General features: G+C 42.2%; 1 protein-coding gene across 3 annotated transcripts in view; it reads right to left on the reverse strand.

The window, feature by feature from the left end:
• PAMR1 (peptidase domain containing associated with muscle regeneration 1) overlaps window positions 1-20,047 on the reverse strand; it is a 65,172-nt gene that overhangs the window by 13,797 nt on the left and 31,328 nt on the right. For all 3 annotated transcript variants that reach the window (XM_086613513.1, XM_086613515.1, XM_086613514.1), the window contains one exon: window positions 17,827-17,934. In XM_086613513.1, coding sequence (XP_086469639.1) covers window positions 17,827-17,934 — 108 coding nt within the window. The remainder of the gene's footprint in view (window positions 1-17,826; window positions 17,935-20,047) is intronic.

A 20,047-nucleotide genomic window follows, 5' to 3' on the forward strand; every position in this document is an offset into this window, starting at 1 on the left:
GCTGAATTTTGACCCTTACTCTTCCAGACAAAAAAACTTTTCTAAGGCCTCAGCCCTTACACAGAGCTCACATGAATGTATCCATTTATACCGCTTGTGGACCATCCAATTATTCACATAAGGAGGAGACTCTTGAGTAAAAGTCCTAAAGCATTTGCAAGAACAAGGCTCCACAGAAATTCCCCTCATTTTGAGGATTACTGCAAGCGTCAAACAATGAGTCGACAGAATCATTTGTGCACTAGTAAGTACAAGTCTTGGAAAGACAAACTGTCCAACATTTAAGCATTAGAGAAGGGCCTAGACTCACTGCTCCAAATCAAGACATGTTCAGTTAGGGGAGCTCAACATTTTCTCTTGTCTGGAAGTGTTCTGCATCAGTGTCATCTTTAGCAAAAGAATAATGATAAAAATTCAACAAAATTCATTCCTAGCCCTTGAGGTTTCTCATGTGAAATATAGGCAGACATACATATGCATATATAGGTGCATATGTGTATACACAAGCACATATATAAATGAAAGGAAAATAAAGAGAGCGTAGATTTTCTAGGTGGTTTAAATTCTCAAAACACTTGTCTTTCCAGTCACTCCCTCTGTATCTTTCTCTGAACAGCAATTCATTTCACTACATTTATATTTCTCTCTTTCAATCTAAAGTCACACTCAGCTTGTCAAATGAGAAAAGAGGATTAGAAACACCTGTGCACCATTCAGAGTTCTCCTTTTTATCATGAGTACAGGTTTTCTGTTTTGCTTGTGGTCCAGTTCAGCTCTGCAGAACAAATGTTTTGGTACTTTTCTGTTCTAGGTCCATCCTGGAATAAATGTCACCAAGCTACACTTACTTTTTTTTCCATAAACTATAGGTATTTGTTCTTGTTCAGTCTCATAAGTGATTAAGATATTTAGTTTCTAGTCCCTTTGATTTGCTCTGGTTGCCAGACTTTCTTTAGATTCTCTGTGCCAGTGTGACCCAGCTGGAACAACTCTGGTTTTATTTATGATGTAAATTCAGTGTTTTGTGCAGATTCATTTAGTACTGGAACTACAGCTTAGAGTAGAGGATATGGAGGCCGAAGATCATGAGAACTAATAACAGCTATAAAACTGTGGCCATGGGTAAGTTGCTTCATCTGCTGTATCTAACAAATGAGAGCACCCCTTTCCTCACAGGCATGTTATAAGCATTAGCTCATTCCTACTTGTGCCGCAGAGCCACTGTGGGGTTTCTCTGATGGCAAAGCAGCTAAGTATTATTAACAGATGTGTCCCTTTTGTTACCCATGCCTTTATCTACTGGTTGTCTGTTCTGTTATAACACAGGATCTTCCCTCATGGTCTGTCCTATACTTTAAATTTGCTACAACTTTGCACGGCCACTCATTTTATTTTTTCTTTGGATCATTTTGTAAGTTCATTCTTTCTCTCCACAAATTAAATGCGGTTTTGAACCTTGAAATGTTCCCTGCATCTCAGTACCACAGCTGAGCTTTCTGTTTTCAGCTATATTATCTAGCCTGAAAGTCACATACAGTTACTCTAGTACCTGCCTCTACTACTTGGTTTGAGCTCTATAGCTTTATTCCCTCTTCGGTTTGACTTGCCTTTTATCCCTTTCACCTAATATATTTCAGGCAGCTCTTCTGCACCTTTTCCTTTTACTTGTGAACACTTCAGGCAATGGAGTTTTGAACAGTTAGTGTGAAGGGAATCCTAGCCCCTGTGTGCTTCATCCACTGCTCTTATCTTTTTATGGATACCTTCCCATCAATAATGTGAATTAAACTGGTTCTTACATCTTTCAGTACGTGCAGTATATTCCATTGACTTTTAGGACAGCCTCCTTTGAGATATTTTATTGAAGTCTTTCAACATTCTCTCCTGGTGTAAGACTATATCCAGCTCTCCAATAGATGTTTCTCAGAAGTCAAAAAGAAAGGAAAAGAACATTTTGTGAATGTCATTCATTCCTAGCTCTGCCCTTACCCTCTGGATACACACACTAGCCATAAAATCCACCTGCGCTGACCCAATTCTCTTCAGTTTCTCAGCTCTCTAAGATATTTGATATGATTTCAGATTCCCTTGACTAGGCAGGATGGGCCTGATCCTGCCATCTACTGTGTATTTATAAATATCAGTCCTCCTTCTCTGCATGGTCCAGCTTTCAGTTATACGGGCTGGATTCTCCTCACCCACAAACAGCCATCCCCATCCCACCTTGTATTGCACCACCAGCTACACCTGTGCCTGGTCTAGCCTGACTGCTACAGCAAAGATGGGGCTGTGAGCCATTTGGACAGCACTTCCATGGGAAGCAGGTGGTGAGCTGGCCAGGAGTACTCCATGGGCTTGAACTGTTCCTAGGCCACTAGTTAGATTGCTCTGCTCCACGTGAAATAAATGATTCCTACTGCCCTGTGACTGGCTTCCTACCTTTAAGGTGTCTTAGACATGAGTTGTTTGTGCTGTGTTTGGCACTACTTGCCCATAGTAAAATGAGAGAGGAAGGAGTAGGAAAATCTGTCTTGATAACCCATGGGAGGGCTTTCTCTTTAACCACTTTCTGATGCAGAAGTGTTTAAAAAAAGAAATGTCATCCATAGGTCTTATCTTACTTAAAGGCCTTATCAGCATTTCCCTATTGTAAGTGCAATGCCCTCTGAATAGCAGTCACTGCCCAGCTTTTCACGAGATTAATACCTTACCTTACCTTTTCTCTCAGTGCGCTTTGAAAAGTAGACAGAGGAAGAAGCAAAAGACAAGGTAGAGAGCTTCAAACAGAATTATCTGTGAAAGGTACCATGATGTACATTCTATGTCAGCAATACTCACCTCAAACTGTAGGGTTTGAGACAACCCTGCCAAAATGGAACTAAGAGTGTCAGGATTTCAGGTTGCAGTACACAGTCTCTGCACCTTTCTCTCCACAAACAGAAGACCAAAGTCACCAGGAACCCAGAAAATGGGCTAGGTGGCTGCAAAATTTTACTATGTGATGGTAATGGATGGCCATATATAAAAGACATTCATTCAAGGTCTGCCAAAACAATCTGACCATCCCAGAGATTCCGTGAGGATCAGGCTGATCCCATTCTTCATGCCATGGTGTCGTCACACCTATAAAGATTTTGGTGAATCTGTATCTAGAAGACAATAGGAAAACTGGAGAGCTTTTAGGGAAAGGTGAAACTGCTGTTAGGGAAATACAATCTTGAGAGTGACTAAGAGCTAAGAATGACCACCATCGTCATGCAAATCTAAAGCCTGCAATAATCTAAAAGCTAAATCAGAAAGGATATAGTAAAATGTTTAAAGGAAGACAAAGATGTATATTCAGGCAGGATAAAATTAAGGAGAATTCTTACTCAAGCAAAACTCTCTAAGTCTCCTTGACAATGTTTAAAAGGCCTAGTAGAATGTGAGCGGAAATGACCTGAGTCTCACCATTTGAAAATTGAAACTCCAGCTAAAAAAAAAATGGAACAGACTTTGGAGAGAACAGGGCGGCACTTCCAAGCCCCTTATGAGCTCAGAGATTTTTATGGTTTTAATTTTTCCGTATTTTGCTACACAATGTTGTTGCTGGGAAATTTCACAATTAATCTATACAGGCATATAGGTAACCCTTGTCACTTTAGTAGGGTCTGAGGCGAGTTTTGGCCTGATACAGCTCTGTACAGTTCATAAGACAGCAAAGTAGGAAAGTGTAAGACAAGGTGGCTACAGGCATCTCTGGCAGAAAAGCTTGACCGTGTCAGCCCAGTTGTTAGAGAATAAAAACCAGAGCTGCCTCAAGTGTCTATATAACAAACTCACAGATTCCTGATAAAACTTATTACCCTTCTTGCCTCTTACTTTGGTGTCTTGAAAAAAAGAAAACAATATTTCTGTCCCATATTAAACATTTAAATGGCTCCACATTTCACAGACAACTTTCCGCAATCTGAGAAAAACTAGACTAGAGGAACAGTAAGTTCCTGAATTTTTAAGTAAAATGTTCCATTATTAATAATAACAGTGCAAATTCCTCTCCTGTTTAAATTACTTGTAAGATACATTCATCAGATTTGAATTATCTGCCATTTAGAAATAGTTTTCATGCTCATTTTATCACTAGTGAGATAAATTAGATGATCTCTTGAGCTACACTTTTTTCTTTTCAATGTCCTTCAAATCCTGCCTGATGGAATTATCATTTGCTTTTGTCCTAGGGTCCCTTCATCAAATGAACACCATTTTTTTCTGCTGCCTTCCTCTCACCCACTTCCTCGTTCAAAAATATATACTCTCTCATATATATCATACATCATCTCTAAATTCTGCACAACCTTTCAATAATATTCCGCATGCCTGAAATAAATCTCATTTCTCATTGCTGGTACTAATAAAAAGTTTACATTTCCATTTTGTCCCCTCTGAAATGTTAGGTGCAAGAGCTTGTAATTGTATGGAGTTTTGTTCTTAATTTGCTTGCAGGATTTTTTAATACTGCGACTGCCAAAGAAATTTTTTTTTGTTGCATATTCCTAAGTCAGTCTGGCTTTCAGGTTGACACGTGCTAATGTATGTAGCATATTTAGTAGTGGCTCTGGGGAACATTTTGTAATACTTGTAATACTGCTTTTGCATAAGGTGAGCTGGCATGCTCAGTGGAGGCCAAACACTGAAAATGGCCACAGAAACTGCACTTGGTAACAAGTAGAGGAGTAGAGCAGGTTCTGCTGTTACGAATCCTAGCATATGTCTTCTGCAGCGAGAGCGCTATGGACTTGCTTTGGAACCCTGGATGCCACCATCCTAGCCAAACCAGTCTAATGACTGTCATAGAAAGCCTGATAGAGACTGAAACTGAAGAAATTTAAATAACTGTCTTCAGAAAGAGGACATTTTGTCAGGAGAAAGCCTAAATTACATTCTTTTCTCCAGTGAATGCTATCATGACCCAGCATGCTGCTAAAAGCCACAGCAGCCTCTGAGCCAGAGAAACACTGTGTAGGGAACCTCAGTATCTGGATTTTGGATCCTGAGCTTTGGGGTTTCCTGGCTCCATAGCAGTGGCTGGCTAGAGCTCTGGAGCCAGAGAACCTGGAAGCCCCAGAAATCACAGCTCCAAGATGCTGCTGCTGGAGGAAGCATAACATGCAGAACATGTGGCAGTGATTTTTTTTTTTCTCTCTAATTAGGAAAACAGTAATTTAAAAAATTCTAGCAGAAAATAAAAATTTCTTTGAAAATATACTGCTGTGAAACCAGTCTAACAGAAAACTCCCAGCCAGTTATACCTACATGTACTTCATGCAGCTTACTGATATTTGCAGTTGCTGCCTATGGCCAAGCATGCTAAAGTCAACAGTGGTAAATCCTATCAGGTTTGACTTTTGGCCTGCAAGTCTTTGATTTGATCAAATTCTTTTTCTTGGTTTAACTTTGTTTTACAGAGGGCAAGTCTGATTACCTGACTACCTGAGTATCATTATATAACAGTTCTTAAATATTATAATCTTTGTATTTCCAAAGTTTTTTATAAAATCAGTGTCTGCATTTTACTTCTGGAGAAGCTACAGCACAAAGATATCAAGTGATTTACCCAAAGGCAAACAGTGAGTGAGTGAGTGACAGAGCTAGGGTCAGTCTTGTCATCTCCTGATATTCTTACTATGTTTACATTTAAACTGACCCGGCTTTGTGCAGGAATCAGCATTAAATAATTATACTGTTATAGAATCCACACACTATTCTCAGCAGCAGTGGTTTGTAGGTGGTGGAGCCATATGGGAGCAGGTAGTTCGGTGTGGCACAGGAGTTACGGAGGGAGCCAGCCGCAAACAGCTCAGCAGTTACTGCTGAGTATTGTGATGCCCTTTGCAAAGCCCCATGACTAAAGAGCTTTTCTGAATTCAGATTTACAGAATTTTTTTGTTTTCACTCATAACAGAGCTTATTTCCTAATCTTGGCCCATGAGCCTTGTCAGTCCATGTAAATATCTGACACTATTTATTCCTACACTTATCCCTCCTCTTCCCAGCATGCATCCATAAGGTGAGGACGCCCCAGTTTCTCACAGGGTTTGCTGGCAGAACAGAACTGATTTGGGAGAGAACTCAGATGGCTCTCCTGAGACATTGTCCCTCTACAGCTTGGCATAGCAGCCCAGAGATGGTTAATGCCTAACACATAAGCTCCTGGAGACTAACTTTAGCCAAAAGCATAAAGACATTGGCAGTCAAAATGTTTTTGGATTGGCTGTTTCCTCAGCGACAGAATGAGGTGAGGGATTTCTGGAGGCCGTGGCTCAGAGTGCTCAGGAGAACTGCTTTTTCATTTCTTCTCATAAGCAGTAACCAGGGCTTTCAAGCAAGCATATGAGTCTGGCGACAGATTTGATGAAATAGCTCTCCACCATCGGAAGGCATCGGGCCATCCTGCCATCCTGAGGCAGTGCAGCTCTGCACTCTCCACTGTGCAGGGCTGGCAGACCTCGATATATCAGGTCACACACACTGTGAGGCAGGAGCCCTTACTCCAGACTTATGCTTTAGGAGTCCTAGTGTTCTTGTCTGGCTCCTGTCTGCCTTCAAGGTTCTCTGCATGCTGAGATCATAGGCACATAAGTTTACTGATAGCAACACTGGATTCATGAGGTCTTGCAGCACTTCATAGAGCAAGCTGTGTTAAGTTGTGGCTTCAATGTCCTTCTCTCTGTGACAGTGCTGACACTCCCTGAGCCTGCAATAGTTTCAGCACAGGCTTTGTTCCTACAAGGAGCTCAATTCACAGTGATGGTACTTACACTCAGGAAAGAGCCTGTCATCTTCTGATGCTGCTCTGAAGATCAACTCTCAGCTCAAGCTCTCCTGAATAAATGGTAGCAAACACTGCCAGATCCACCATAAGGACATTAACCTTCTTGCCACCACCTCCCTGAACCTCCCACCTCTCTTACGCTGGAGAGCGCTGCTGACTAGGAAGCCACGCACTGACAAGACGCCCAGCTGTTCTCCAGACCCTAGCAAGAACTGGATGTGAATGAGAGCAGGAGGCTCAATGGCCTTAGATTTGCTCTGTGCCCATCATTCTCCCCCACAGCAAGAACAGACTGTTGGGAGCTGAACTGCTTTGGAGGACAGGTGGTCTTGGTCACGACTCTCTGAAGGACACGCCTTCCAGGGCTGGTATGTGTTTACGCGGGCCATGTCTGAGGGCGCTGGTGATGTCTAGCATGCTTGTTTGTCTTCTTTGTTGCCTGTCAGAACTTTTACTTTTTGGAACTGACGGGTTCTGTGCTTTAAGTGAAAAAAGGGTGCAGTTGCAACTTTTACAACCAGAAATTAGAAGGGAATGAACAAAGAAAACCAAGAGTGCCAAGGTTTCAGTTGAAAATTATTTTTTTTTAAAGCAAGACTCTCAAAGTGGAGAACAGATGCAAACACTGCAGTAGGTCCTGCATAGGAAAGGGCACAGAAACCACTGTGATAAAAAGGTGTTCACAGTGATGACAGTGTTTTCTGAAACATGGAGACTCTTGGACCTTGAAGAAGGATGCACTGAACAGCTACAGCCACACACAGAAGCAGCACTCTTCTGCCTGGTCCTGCCTGTAACCATAGACTCAGCAATGAGTGGGTAAGTCTTTAGGCGGGGGTCTCAGAGGTACCTCCAACCTCTACATTATCACAGGCACTTTAGCCAGCAAGGCTAAGATACTAACAGCCATCTCCACAAAGGTGCCCCTGTCATGGTGATTTCAGTAGCTAAAAGAGCAAATAAGTGCCTAAATGTCACTTAGGAACGGGCTTTCAGTATCAAATACAAGTCCTGGAGGGGTAACAAGGATTATTCCTCAAAAGTGCCCCTCTGCATTGCAGTAGTTTCCATTCAGGTTGCTAGCAAGGGAGGATTTTGGATAAACTACCTCTGCCCTCACTCACTTGTGTTTCAAAAGAGAGGAAACTCTCTACCTTCCTTTGTGTCTCTTGTGATGCCCCAGGACACATTCTGCCAGCTGCATGCCCAGCTCCAGCCACAGCTCATGCAGAAATGCTGGGTCAGATAATTCACCACAAAGATTTTTGGCCTTAATTTGTGCTTCATGAAAGAGTCCTAGAAGATCAAATCTCCTCTTGCTGCATTTTGCCAGTCCTCACATTAAGTCTGGAAATGTTAAAGGAAATCATAACGAGAGCAGCTGATCAGCCAATCCCAAGTACTAGAGATAGTAGATTTCCAGTCCTGCTTTCTGGGCCCCTTTGCTTTTGCAGTGGTTCCACCAGCTAGGAATAATTATATAAAACTATGACGCAATCCCTACTGAAATCCAAAACTTTTCATTTCCTTCCAGCCAATTGGAACTCACCCCTGAAGTTTTCCAGCTCCTTGCTTCTGTGAATGAGACTGTAACCATGTGAAAATATGCTTGGATCACCCACTGTGATTTATTCATACGGAGACAATTTGGAGGTTGTTGCTTACAATTAGCCATTTGATCTTTATCAGCATTGTTCTCAGCCCTTAGAAAGCTGTGTCTCTGGATGCAACCTTTCCGGTGCTTGGATGGCCTATTTAATTATACAACTGAACCTGTTTGTGCATGGGACACGGGACTGAATGAAATCCTAACGATCCTCAACATTCACTTTCTCTATCAGTGGCAAGAATTAATATTTAGAGTAAGTTCTCCAATGTGTCCCTTGGAAAACATCACTGCAGAGAAGAGCATTATCTGCTCAGGGGGAAGACTGTAAGGCGACAGAGAAGCTCATTATTACACCAAATCACAAAGGAGAGTAAATCATCTTGAGGTGTTTCATTTTGGAGATGTCAGCTTTCCAGCTAAACAGGGACAAGCCCAGGCAATGCTGGATGAGAAAGACATTCTAAAGAAATGCATATTGCTTTGAAACAATGTTTGTGAATGTGCATTAACTGCAACAGGAAAACACTATTTAATGGTATAGATTCACCCTAACATAGATGACAACAGTTTATTCGGCATTTTGCAGTGATCTGAGCTGGATTTCAGACAGAAAGGAATATCTGGCATTGCCTGTTTAAGAAAAAGAGACGGAAATTGCCAAGTGTTGAGATGAGAGCATAGGGAAAAAGAAAATGAAGGGAACTAAGGAGCACGAGCGTACTACGAAAGTCACAGGGCAGTTTGGTTGGTTGTGAAATGCAGTTCCTGAGCTCATGAAGAAACCAAAGAGGAGTATGGGAGCCATAAGAAACAGCGATTGGGATACTGCCTGGTTGTTTTTGCCATCATTCCTACCACTTGGGGCCATTCTGTCTTGGCAGTGTTTTGTACCAGCAGCAAACAGCCTCCAAGAGAGTGAAATTATGCCCACAAGCACAACAAAGGGAAGTGTGTAAGGTAGCGGTTAGAGGCAGAGATCTCAAATTTATAACCTGCTCCAGGATCTTCTCTCATTTCTTCTAGCTCCAGAGAAACCAAAAGGTACATCTCCCCCTCAGCTAGGAGCCAGAAAACATCTCTGTCATCGATTTATAACTGTATACCAGCTCCTTGTCACCTGTGACCTTTGCAAAAGGTGGGGGTGAGCCCAAAGTGTGCAAGTGATGCAGACCCTTTTTTTGGCCTGCATGCAGTTTTCTGTGCTGAAGAGCTGATTTATGCCATGCATTAGAGCCGACTTGTCAGGAAAACTTAGTTTCTTAAGTGATTCAGTAATTAAATGACAGGGAAATATATCTTTGTTCCATCCAGCGTGGCAAGAATGCCTGGAATGTAGCTTGGTTCAACCTGTCCTCCTGCAACACTGAATCATCCTTCCACACAGCAAGTCATACCAGGGAAAATCCTGTGGATTGTTTTATCTCTAAGACACATTAGTAGACTGAGGAAAAAGCTCAGGATTTTTTTTGGGTGAGGCGAGTGGAGATTCCCTATGAATCCATTTAATGTGGTTTAGAAATACACCTCTTTTCCTATGGAAGGCTTATTCTTGGATGTTAACAAAGACTTTCTGATTTATTTAGATTGTAGCAATGCCTGGGGCTATGCTGTGGGCAGAATACCATGTTTTTTTACCCATGTTTCACTTTCTGAAAAACTAAAAAAAAAATGACTACCTAATAGACACTGAGAAAATAACAAAGGGACAAGAGGAGCTGTCAATGAAGCAGACGTCCTGTCTATTTCAGCCTTGCTGTCAGCAACAACTACTCACTGGAGTTTCAAAACACTGTAAAAATATAATATAAGATCAAACACTGCGAAATGGTATGAGCAACTTCCTCCCAGAGATTGCATGACTTGCCCAGTCTGACAGTTGTATCGACTGAGCTGAATGAAAGAGCAGTCCTAGGAACCAGTTTTCTGCAGGCTGATTAGTGTTTGCTTCAGATGTTTGTAGCAATTTCCATCTTCAGCCATCCACCTCATTTTTCCCTTAGGTGTTTCTGTCCTCCTATGGGCATCTTGGCTGTTTGTGTAACAGGAGCTGAACAGCTTTAGGTTTTCACTCAGTGAATTAAGACAATCCAAAATCGATGTTAGGTTACCTTAAAGCACCAGACATAACGTTCGATGGTTTGGCAGTTGCTGTGTGAACAGTTCCAGCATTCTTCTAACCAAGCGAGAAACTTCCAGAAAATATACTGAAGCAAGAACCGGGAGCAGAAATCTCTACCTCCATTTTGAGTCAAGCCCTTCAAATTCATGCACTAGGCATTACACAATACAGATCTTGCCTTGTAAACACATGATTCTCCTGGAAAGGAGTATGCTGTGGGTCAGAATGGGGTACCAAGGATGACATCCAAGCAAATGTCTAGCCAGCATCACAATGTTCTGATCAGCTCAGGCAAACAAAAGAGGGCATTATCCCACCAGAACTGAACTCTGAAGGTGACTTATTAAAAATCTTTCTGAGAACTGCAGTACTATTCTCTTATCTGGCTTTGCACAGCCCAAGCCACAGAAGGCAAAGGTAGGGACTGGGACAATGAAGAACCGCCCACTGTAGGAGAAGATCAGGTTCAAGACCATCTAAAGAACCTGAAGGTGGACAAGTCCATGGGACCAGACAAGGTGCATCCGCGGGTCCTGAGAGAACTGGCTGATGAAGTTGCTAAGCCACTATCCATCATATTTCAGAAGTCATGGCAATCTGGCGAAGCTCCCAATGACTGGAAAAGGGAAACATAGCCCCCATCTTTAAAAAGGGGAAAAAAGAAGACCCAGGGAACTACAGGCCAGTCAGTCTCACCTCTGTGCCCGGCAAGATCATGGAGCAGATCCTCCTGGCGACTATGCTAAGGCACATAGAAAACAAGGAGGTGATTGGTGACAGTCAACATGGCTTCACTAAGGGCAAATCCTGCCCGACTAATTTGGTGGCCTTCTATGATGAGGTTACAGCATTGATGGATAGGGGAAGAGCAACTGACATTGTCTACCTGGACTTATCCAAAGCATTTGATACTGTCCCACACAACATCCTTATCTCTAAACTGGAAAGACGTGGTTTTGATGGATGGACCACTCAGTGGATAAGGAATTGGCTGGATGGTCGCTCTCAAAGAGTTGTGGTCAACGGTTCAATGTCCGCGTGGAGGCCAGTGACGAGTGGTGTTCCTCAGGGGTCAGTACTGGGACCAGTGCTATTTAACATCTTTGTTGGAGACATGGACAGTGGGATTGAGTGCACCCTCAGCAAGTTTGCAGATGACACCAAGTTGTGTGGTGTTGTGGACACGCTGGAGGGAAGGGATGCCATCCAGAGGGACCTTGACAGGCTGGAGAAATGGGCCTGTGAGATCCAAATGAAGTTCAACAAGGCCAAGTGCAAGGTCCCGCACGTGGGTTGGGGCAATCCCATGCACAAGTATAGGCTGGGCGGAGAATGGATTGAGAGCAGCCTGGAGGAAAAGGACTTGGGAGTGCTGGTGGATGAGAAGCTCAACATGAGCCGGCAATGTGCGCTGGCAGCCCAGAAAGCAAATCGTATCCTGGGCTGTATCAAAAGGAGCGTGGCCAGCAGGTCGAGGGAAGTGATTCTGCCCCTCTACTCAGCTCTCGTGAGACCCCACCTGGAATACTGTGTTCAGCTCTGTGTTCAACTTTGCATTGAGGGTGGTGAGGTACTGGAACAGGTTGTCCAGAGTAGTTGTGGATGCCCCATCCCTGGAGGTGTTCAAGGCCAGGTTGGATGAGGCTTTGGGCAACCTGGTGTAGTGGAGGATTTCCCTGCCCATGGCAGGGGGGTTGGAACTAGATGATCGTTGAGGTCCCTTCCAACCTTAACCATTCTATGATTCTATGATTCTATAAAAGAAGCATGGCCAGCAGGTCAAGGGAGGTGATTCTGCCCCTCTGCTCTGCTGTCATGAGACTCCACCTGGAATACTGCATTCAGCTCTGGAGTCCCCAACATAAGAAGGACATGGGTTGGAGCGGGTCCAGAAGAAGGCCACAAAGATGATGAGAGGACTACAGCATCTCTTCCATGAAGACAGGCTGAGAGAGTTGGGGCTGTTCAGCCTGGAGAAGAGAAAGCTCCAGGGTGATCTTGGAGCAATCTTCCAGTACCTAAAGGGAGCCTACAAGAAAGCTGGAGAGGGACCTTCTGCAAGGGTGTGTAGTGATAGGACAAGGGGCAATGGCTTTAAACTGAAAGAGGGTAGACTTAGATTAGATCTAAGGAAGAAATTCTTCACTGTGAGTGTGGTGAAGCACTGGAACAGGTTGCTGAGAGAAGTTGTGGCTGCCCCATTCCTGGCAGTGTTCAAGGCCAGGTTTCATGAGGCTTTGAGCAACCTGATCTAGGGGAAGGTGTCCCTGCCTATGGCAGGGGGGTTGGAACTAGGTGATCTTTAAGGTCTCTTCCAACCCAAACCATTCTATGATTCTGTGACAGTAGTAACAAGATAGAGAAAGAGTGGCATTAATCTCTTCTCTTTGACATAGCCACCAAAAAAGCCACCTTGACACAAGTGGAGAAGAACTCTGTCCCTTTAAAGAAGCTGTAATAAGCTACTTTCCACTGAAAAAAATAAGCAAAACCCAACAAACAACCAAAAAGACCAATGGTAGGGCTACGAGCAGGGAAATTAAGAGTCATATTTATTTTTGGAATACCTTCCTTAACTGAAATAGGACTGATTTTCAGGTCAGAGTGGCAAGAAAGGGCTTGGAGGCATTTGGTTATACCTGAAGTTCTCCACTGCAATCATGCAGTGTAGGCATGGTCTAACATACATTGGCTGTAAATGGCACAATATATACCAGTAATTATAGACAGTGGTTATGGCACTCCTTGAAACCTATTATTGTGAATCTTTCTGACAAAATTTAAAAAAAAATCCAGATGTTACCTTAGAAGACTCTGCATTACACGTCCATGGTTAGGGAAGAAAACTAGGTTTAATACCGAGACCCTTTCCCTGGTGCCTCATCCTAGACTCTGCTGGGATTAAAACTCTGTCTAGCCTGCACCAAGCACTGACAGCTGGCCTCATTTCTGCCATAGCAGAACAAGGCAAGGGGTGGGGAGTGTTAATGCTTTCTCTTTATTTTAAATATCAGTCAGTTGGTCTGTTAAGGGTGAGGGTATCCCTAAGAACCAGCCCAAGTCACAGTTGTGTGGGGCCAAGAAGGATGGAAGGGGATTGTATCAGCAGCGGGGAAGGGCCTGAAAGCTATATTCAAAGGTCTGTTGGAACATAGTAAGGCCAGCCCTAGCAACATCAAAGGCTACAGCAAGGAGTTAGTTTATACAGCTTAGTCAGTTGGATTAGACCCTTCATTAGGATGCAGAACAAACCTCTTCTTCTTGGCAGACAGGAGCGAGAAACAGAATAAAAATGGAAATCGGATCTGAGCCCCGAATTCCCCATTCAGCCCGAGTTCCTCTTATTTGCGTAGGAACTGTAGTTCGCCTGGCTTTGTTTGAAATAAAGGTAACAGGAAATATCAGGGCAAGATGAGGTCAAGGTCTTTTGCTTTGGGGCCAGCAAGCCCTGGGAGCACTCTTGAGTCAGAACACCCCGTCCTAGGAGGAGGACAAGCAAAGCGGGAGAGCATTTGCCACTGGGTGCCAGCAGCACTACCTCTCTACAGCCGCATCTTCAGCAGGCAAACTCAACACTGAGATTTGGAAAAGACTTTTCCTAGTTTGAGTTGAACCAGTAGTTGCCACACTGTGCAGAGTCATGGACAGTCTGACACCTGAGTGGACGCTTTTTAGCATGCAGAGCACCAGGATGAGGCCACTAGTCAGCTTGTTACTTTTTCCCAGATGTGCCATCTTTTGAGGAAGTTGCTGCTCTGTTTCAGGGTATTGCAGGCTAAGAGAAAGATGATCTGTTTTGGTTTTTTTTTAATGCCTTTGATTGCAGGATTATTTGCATTAAACCCCATAAAGGTCAGACAGAAAAGCCTGAGTTTGACCTCACTTATGTCAGTATGGCTAAGGGGTGACTAGGAGGGGTATGCAAGTAAACTGGAAATTCAGTTTAAGATCAGAAGGAAGCCCAAGTATTTAAAATAGGAATTAGTTTTCTCTTCTTACTCATTCTCTACTTGTATCATCATAACAAAGCATGCTTGTGTATAAGAATGTATTTTTTCCTGGTCTCGAGGACATGTCTTTACTGGATTTTAGGGTAGAAGAAAGAAGGAAAGATCTCACTCTATTGGTTAGCATTTGTTTTACAATTTTTAATAGTTTTATTTTTGAAAAAAAAAAAAAATCTCCGGAGTGAAATGAGACATAGTTAGATAAAATATTTCTTGCCCTGAAACTGGCTGATTGAAATTTTAACAGCTGTTAGAGAGATACATGCCTGCATTTCACTTCATGCTGTTGAAGCCTTTTAAATCACTATATTTAGCCCCTCAAATTGTGAACAAAAAGACAATTTCCTGGCTGCCACAGAAGAAGAGAAAAGAGACTGCTAGTTATAAGCCACCTGAGCCTTTAATTATTTTATTAATATTGCAAATTGTAACTGACAGAGCAATCAGGGTTGAATATTACCCCAGGAAAGCAGCTTGACCAATGTTGATCATCCTTTTAAATAGATAGAATTTAGTTAACAGTGGAAAAAATAAGTTCCTTGTGGTTTATCTCATTAAGGTGATTTCCATAATTGCAACAATGATTCCCACATCTTCAAAACTAAACTTGGTAACAGACATAAAGACATGGTGAGGTACTTAGATTTCTGATTTTGTCATGAAATGTCCATTGCTGAATTTGTTTAATTTGGCCTTAACTTATTCCTCAATGAGATAATCCCACAGTCTCCCTTCCTCTGAAGTATGTCCTCTGGATTTCTTTAAAACCCTCTTATCTCTCTTAGTACCTTCTGTTGCACTGCCTCAAATCTTCTACATGCACTTAACATTAAGGGGCTCTATTTTTTTTCTCTCTTACACCTATTTTTCATCAACATAAATCCATTGACTTTAATGGGATTGCACCTGACTTGCTCCAAGAAAACCAGCCTGGAAGAATCCATCTCATGGCATCCAAAGTCATATTCAGTATTCCAAAAGTGACCATTTTATGATTGTTTTCTGAAGAAATGAGTTTATTTCCCTTGGCTCCACCTCACAAGACAGCTCTGTTGCTGCAAGACCTAACAGACAGAAAGATTCTGAGCATGACATGATCTCCCTTTAACATTTAAACTGCAATGCTTTTCAGGAAACTACATGACTAATTTTAAAAGAATTACAGCCACAGATATTTTTTCCAGTTCTTCCTTTTGCTCTTAAAAAAACAAATCAAACTTTAATTTTCTGCCTTCCCCCCGCCTCGATACACTGGAAAATACTTAGCATACGTTTTGGCAAAACTGAAGGAAATATCTTAGGAAAAAACTTCTTTGAAGCCAGAGGGAACAGAGATTTGCCGTGATGTTTTCCCACTGTGAGGTTTGCTATTCATATACAAGAAAAACAGTCAACCTTTATTGATGTTATGAAAGGCAGCAATATAGTGCCAGAAAAAAAAAATGTTTTCTAGCACAAGCAAAAGGCAATCATACAGCTGCAAACATCATGAAGTAACAATATTTTATCCACCTGAACTGTTCTTTCACAAATCAAACCAGAGGATTCCTGTCAAGTTAAAAATATTACTGTATATATTTTTAAGTCTCTCCTCTCTTTCATTCTGTTACTACCTACAACCTTCATAGTTTACCATAAGACAGAAGTCTCATCCTATGGTTTTTCAACTACCTCCCCTGTTTGCTGAGTGCTGGATGGGTGACGTTTCTACACTGGAATTACAAAAGAAAAGTAGTAAAAGATTGTGAGCTTCATTTCTTGCCTTGACTGTAGTGCAGAGTCTGCCAAAACTACGGTTGAGGTTTGCTGGAAATTTAATTACTTTGAAATTTAGGTTGGTTCTGAACCAAACAGGAATCTTTTTTCTTTTAACTCTCTCCTAAAGACAGGAACGGAACTAATCTCACTGAGCAGTTGCAAAGAGCTCGGGAGTTTCCAGTCCCTAAATGACCTGCTAAACAACGACTCACAGGAAAGAGGCTGTTAGCAGAAGAGCCAGCCACATTGGCCCTGAGGTCAGGAACCCTCAGTTTTCAGCAACCCCTTCCCTACAGAAAACATACCAGGAATCTGTGCAATCTGGCAGAATGTGGCATGCTGTTCAGAATCAAAACCTTTTCAGGTTTATAGAAAATGTGAAACTACCTCTCTTCTGGTCTGCAGAGAGAAAAGTCTTATGAGTTACTTCTGGATCTGTAGATATCGAAAGGTCTCTTATCTCAAAATGATCCACACAAGGAGGCACCATGTCACTATGATTTAACTCCCCTGATGAAGTAAAAGCAATTCCAGGAGAGAAATCCACTCTTGACAGTGGCATGTGTGGGGAAAAATTTTGAAGTAGTGAGGTTTGATGTATACTGGCTGCTCTGACATAGAACTAAAAACTCTGGAAGCAGGCGAGGCGTTGTGTGCCTCACAGCCAAAGTAATGCCACAGCAGGGCACAGTAAGCCATGCTTTCTGTCTTGGGCCAAATATGATCCCAAGTGGATATCACTAGTATAACTGAAATCCTTCAAGTTCAGCTCTAGCTCTAGCCAGTGACTTTAAATATGGCACAACGCTCCTTTCAGCTAGTAGAGATTATATAGCCTTTATCATAGCATATATTGCACAATTCTTACTCCTTCTTGCTCTTTCAAACCCTGTTAGATGAAGACATTTGCTCAAGCACGACAAATTAAATCACTAGAACAGACAATTGACTTGAACTCATTTGAACTCAGTTATTTTACAATTCGCTTGGCAGGACAAAACCAGTTGTATGACTATATGTACAGTGAGGACCACCAACACAGATATGGACAGAACCTACCCTTTTTAATTTGCTTTGATCCCAAGTCTCTGTCATTTTTGGTGCCAGAACTCTACCTTTCAGCTGGCTGTGAGGGAAGACAAACTTCCTAGGACTGGGTCTGGCTAGAGCATCAAACGCAGGGCTCAGCTGGGGTATGTGCTTATAGATGAGAACAGCTGATCTACACAGTGGAAAATAGCAGGCATGTATATATCTGTCTGATAAGGCTAGCTCATTTCAAGGTTTCTTGTGTGCTGTTTCCCACCTCCAATTCTGTTTTACCTTTTTACGCATAGATATAAAGCTCCATAAATCTTCATAAACTGCAAGCAATGTCTCTTAAAAAAATGCCACAAGAAGCTCAGTGCATTCTCTGGCACTATGAATGACCTAGCCTACACATCAATGACAGTCCTAACAACTAATGGCCTGCATCAGTGACAACCCTGGGGCTGGTCATAAACACAGTGCCAGTACTCACAGTTTTCGCAGCGATTCCCTGTATAGCCAGCCAGACAGGCACATTTGTAGGTACTGCTTTTGTCTAGAATGCATGTTCCATCATGAAGACATGGAGATGAAGAACAAGCTATGAAAGAAAAGCAAGAACATTCATGGTCTCTCATAGGATGGGGATCCTCTCTATTTTTCCTTATGACGGTTGTGTCTTGGGGTAAATTACATATTCTTGTTAAAAGTTAGGAAGACTCAATAAAGAGCCTAATGCATGCTTTCTGCTCTTCTTTGTTACTTACTGGAGAGGGGATCTTACAGGGATGGGCAGTTCTTTTCCCAGCATTCATCACTTACTCTTACCATTTTCCTTTAACTGTAGTCAAGTGGTGAGAAAGGTTTGTGGAAGAAAAATAATTTACAACAAACTCCAACAGTGTTTAGAGCTTAGCCTAAATTAAAAAAGTTTAATATCAGCCTACATTTCTCCTGCCATTCATCCCAGAGTTTAGGGATAAATTCTGAGATTCATGGTTCTGGTGGGTTTTTCTGGGTCTCGGATCTTGTCATCCCAGACTTTGGAAGTTGCTTTGGCCCTAAGGAACACTTCTGTGACGTTGGGTTCAGGAATCTCTGAATGGTCATGATGACCCCAAGTCTAGTGGGGAAGCTCTTGCACACCCCAAATCTAGCAGTGATACACATAAAACTGTACATACGAGCATAAAATAATGTCAGAATGTTAATTGTGCCTTTTAATATCAGCAAATTCCACCGTGCAATAACACACACACTTTTTTTTTTGTGCCTGCTCTAAGGGGAGATGGATGAGTAGAACATAATTTACTCTTAAAAATACAAAGAAATCATTTCCACTTACATTATTTTCCGAACTGAGTGTGCATTTTGGCAGACAGAAAGTAGAGCCAAAATCTCAAGATTTAGATCTAGTTTAAGATTCAAGTAACTTCAGCACCTGAGGCGTTCAGGATCTGATGCCCTGCTTCAAGTCCATCTTAACAAAACAAGACTCTGCAGCAAAGTTCATATCCAGATCTCTACCAGAAGTTGAGTTCAGTTTCAGCTCACATCATTTACTACAAAACATATTCCTTGCCTTCTTAAAGAGTCATCCAAGCATGGTTGATATCTTGCAGACTAAACTTTGAAATCATAATTGCTAGAAAGGTCTGCATTCTAATTCATTTACAGATCATCTTTGTCCTTCCACATTAAGTAGACTGATTACTTCGGTTGTAACAGAAATATGAATCTTTGTACCAGCTGTTGAGTGTTGCAATCATGAGCCCTGGGGGCCCTATGGTGAGGTTGTGTATTATCACATTTAAATCATTCTCTCTGCTCAGTCCAGAACGACAGATATCAGAATCAGCAGTTTTCCTTGCAAAGACTTCACTTGAAGCGTAATCTTTGAGTCTCTTATATCCACATGGCAAGAGACAAGAAATATATAATGCCATATATGGATTTCTCTGGAGATTTCATGTGGTGATGTAACAGCAATTCATATATGGCTGGGCAATCTTCCAGGTCTCACTGAAGATGAAGGTCTCACTAAGGACAGTAATTCATTCGTTAAAAGAAATAGATATGTGGCAATTGTACTGTATCCAGCTAACATAAAATACCACTGAGAAAGGGAAGGAGAAGCAGAAGAGCCTGTACAGACTGATATTTTGTAGTCAGTGATTCAAAGCCAGTGAGCTTTCAGCTTTGTCCTTGGCCCGGCTTTGTCTCATGATTTTGTAAAAGTAAGAATGTCATGTGAATGAGGATAAGTGCCAGATGCTGTCCTTGAAAATGCCTGATACTCAAAAGCACTAAATATTTTTCTTTTTAAAGGAGCCTTGATTTCCTGGTTTCGGTTGAACAAAATGGGACGGTACTACAAAAGGTTAAAGCCCCTATGTTGTGTCAAAGATCACTAGCTTGGGGCTACAGACACTAAAGTGTTATGGAAACTCAATAACAGGCTTTCATCTAACTAGATCCAGCATATGTCTAATCCCTAGGAGACCCTGATGCCTCCCCATCTGGTCCTCATCCTTCTCATCTGAAGTCTGCTGAGTGACTTCTAGTCACTCATGCCAATTACTGGTTCTCATTATACACTTGGCAAGGGATGGGACCTAACACCTGCTTCCAGACCAGGCAGCGCAGCAGGTTGTGTGGTTTTGCCCTTTAATAACTACACGTGCAGTGACCTTTCCTAAAAGGCATATAGGCAT

This window comes from Tauraco erythrolophus, chromosome 6 (assembly GCF_009769465.1).
Source record: "Tauraco erythrolophus isolate bTauEry1 chromosome 6, bTauEry1.pri, whole genome shotgun sequence".
Classification (NCBI taxonomy): Eukaryota; Metazoa; Chordata; class Aves; order Musophagiformes; family Musophagidae; genus Tauraco; species Tauraco erythrolophus.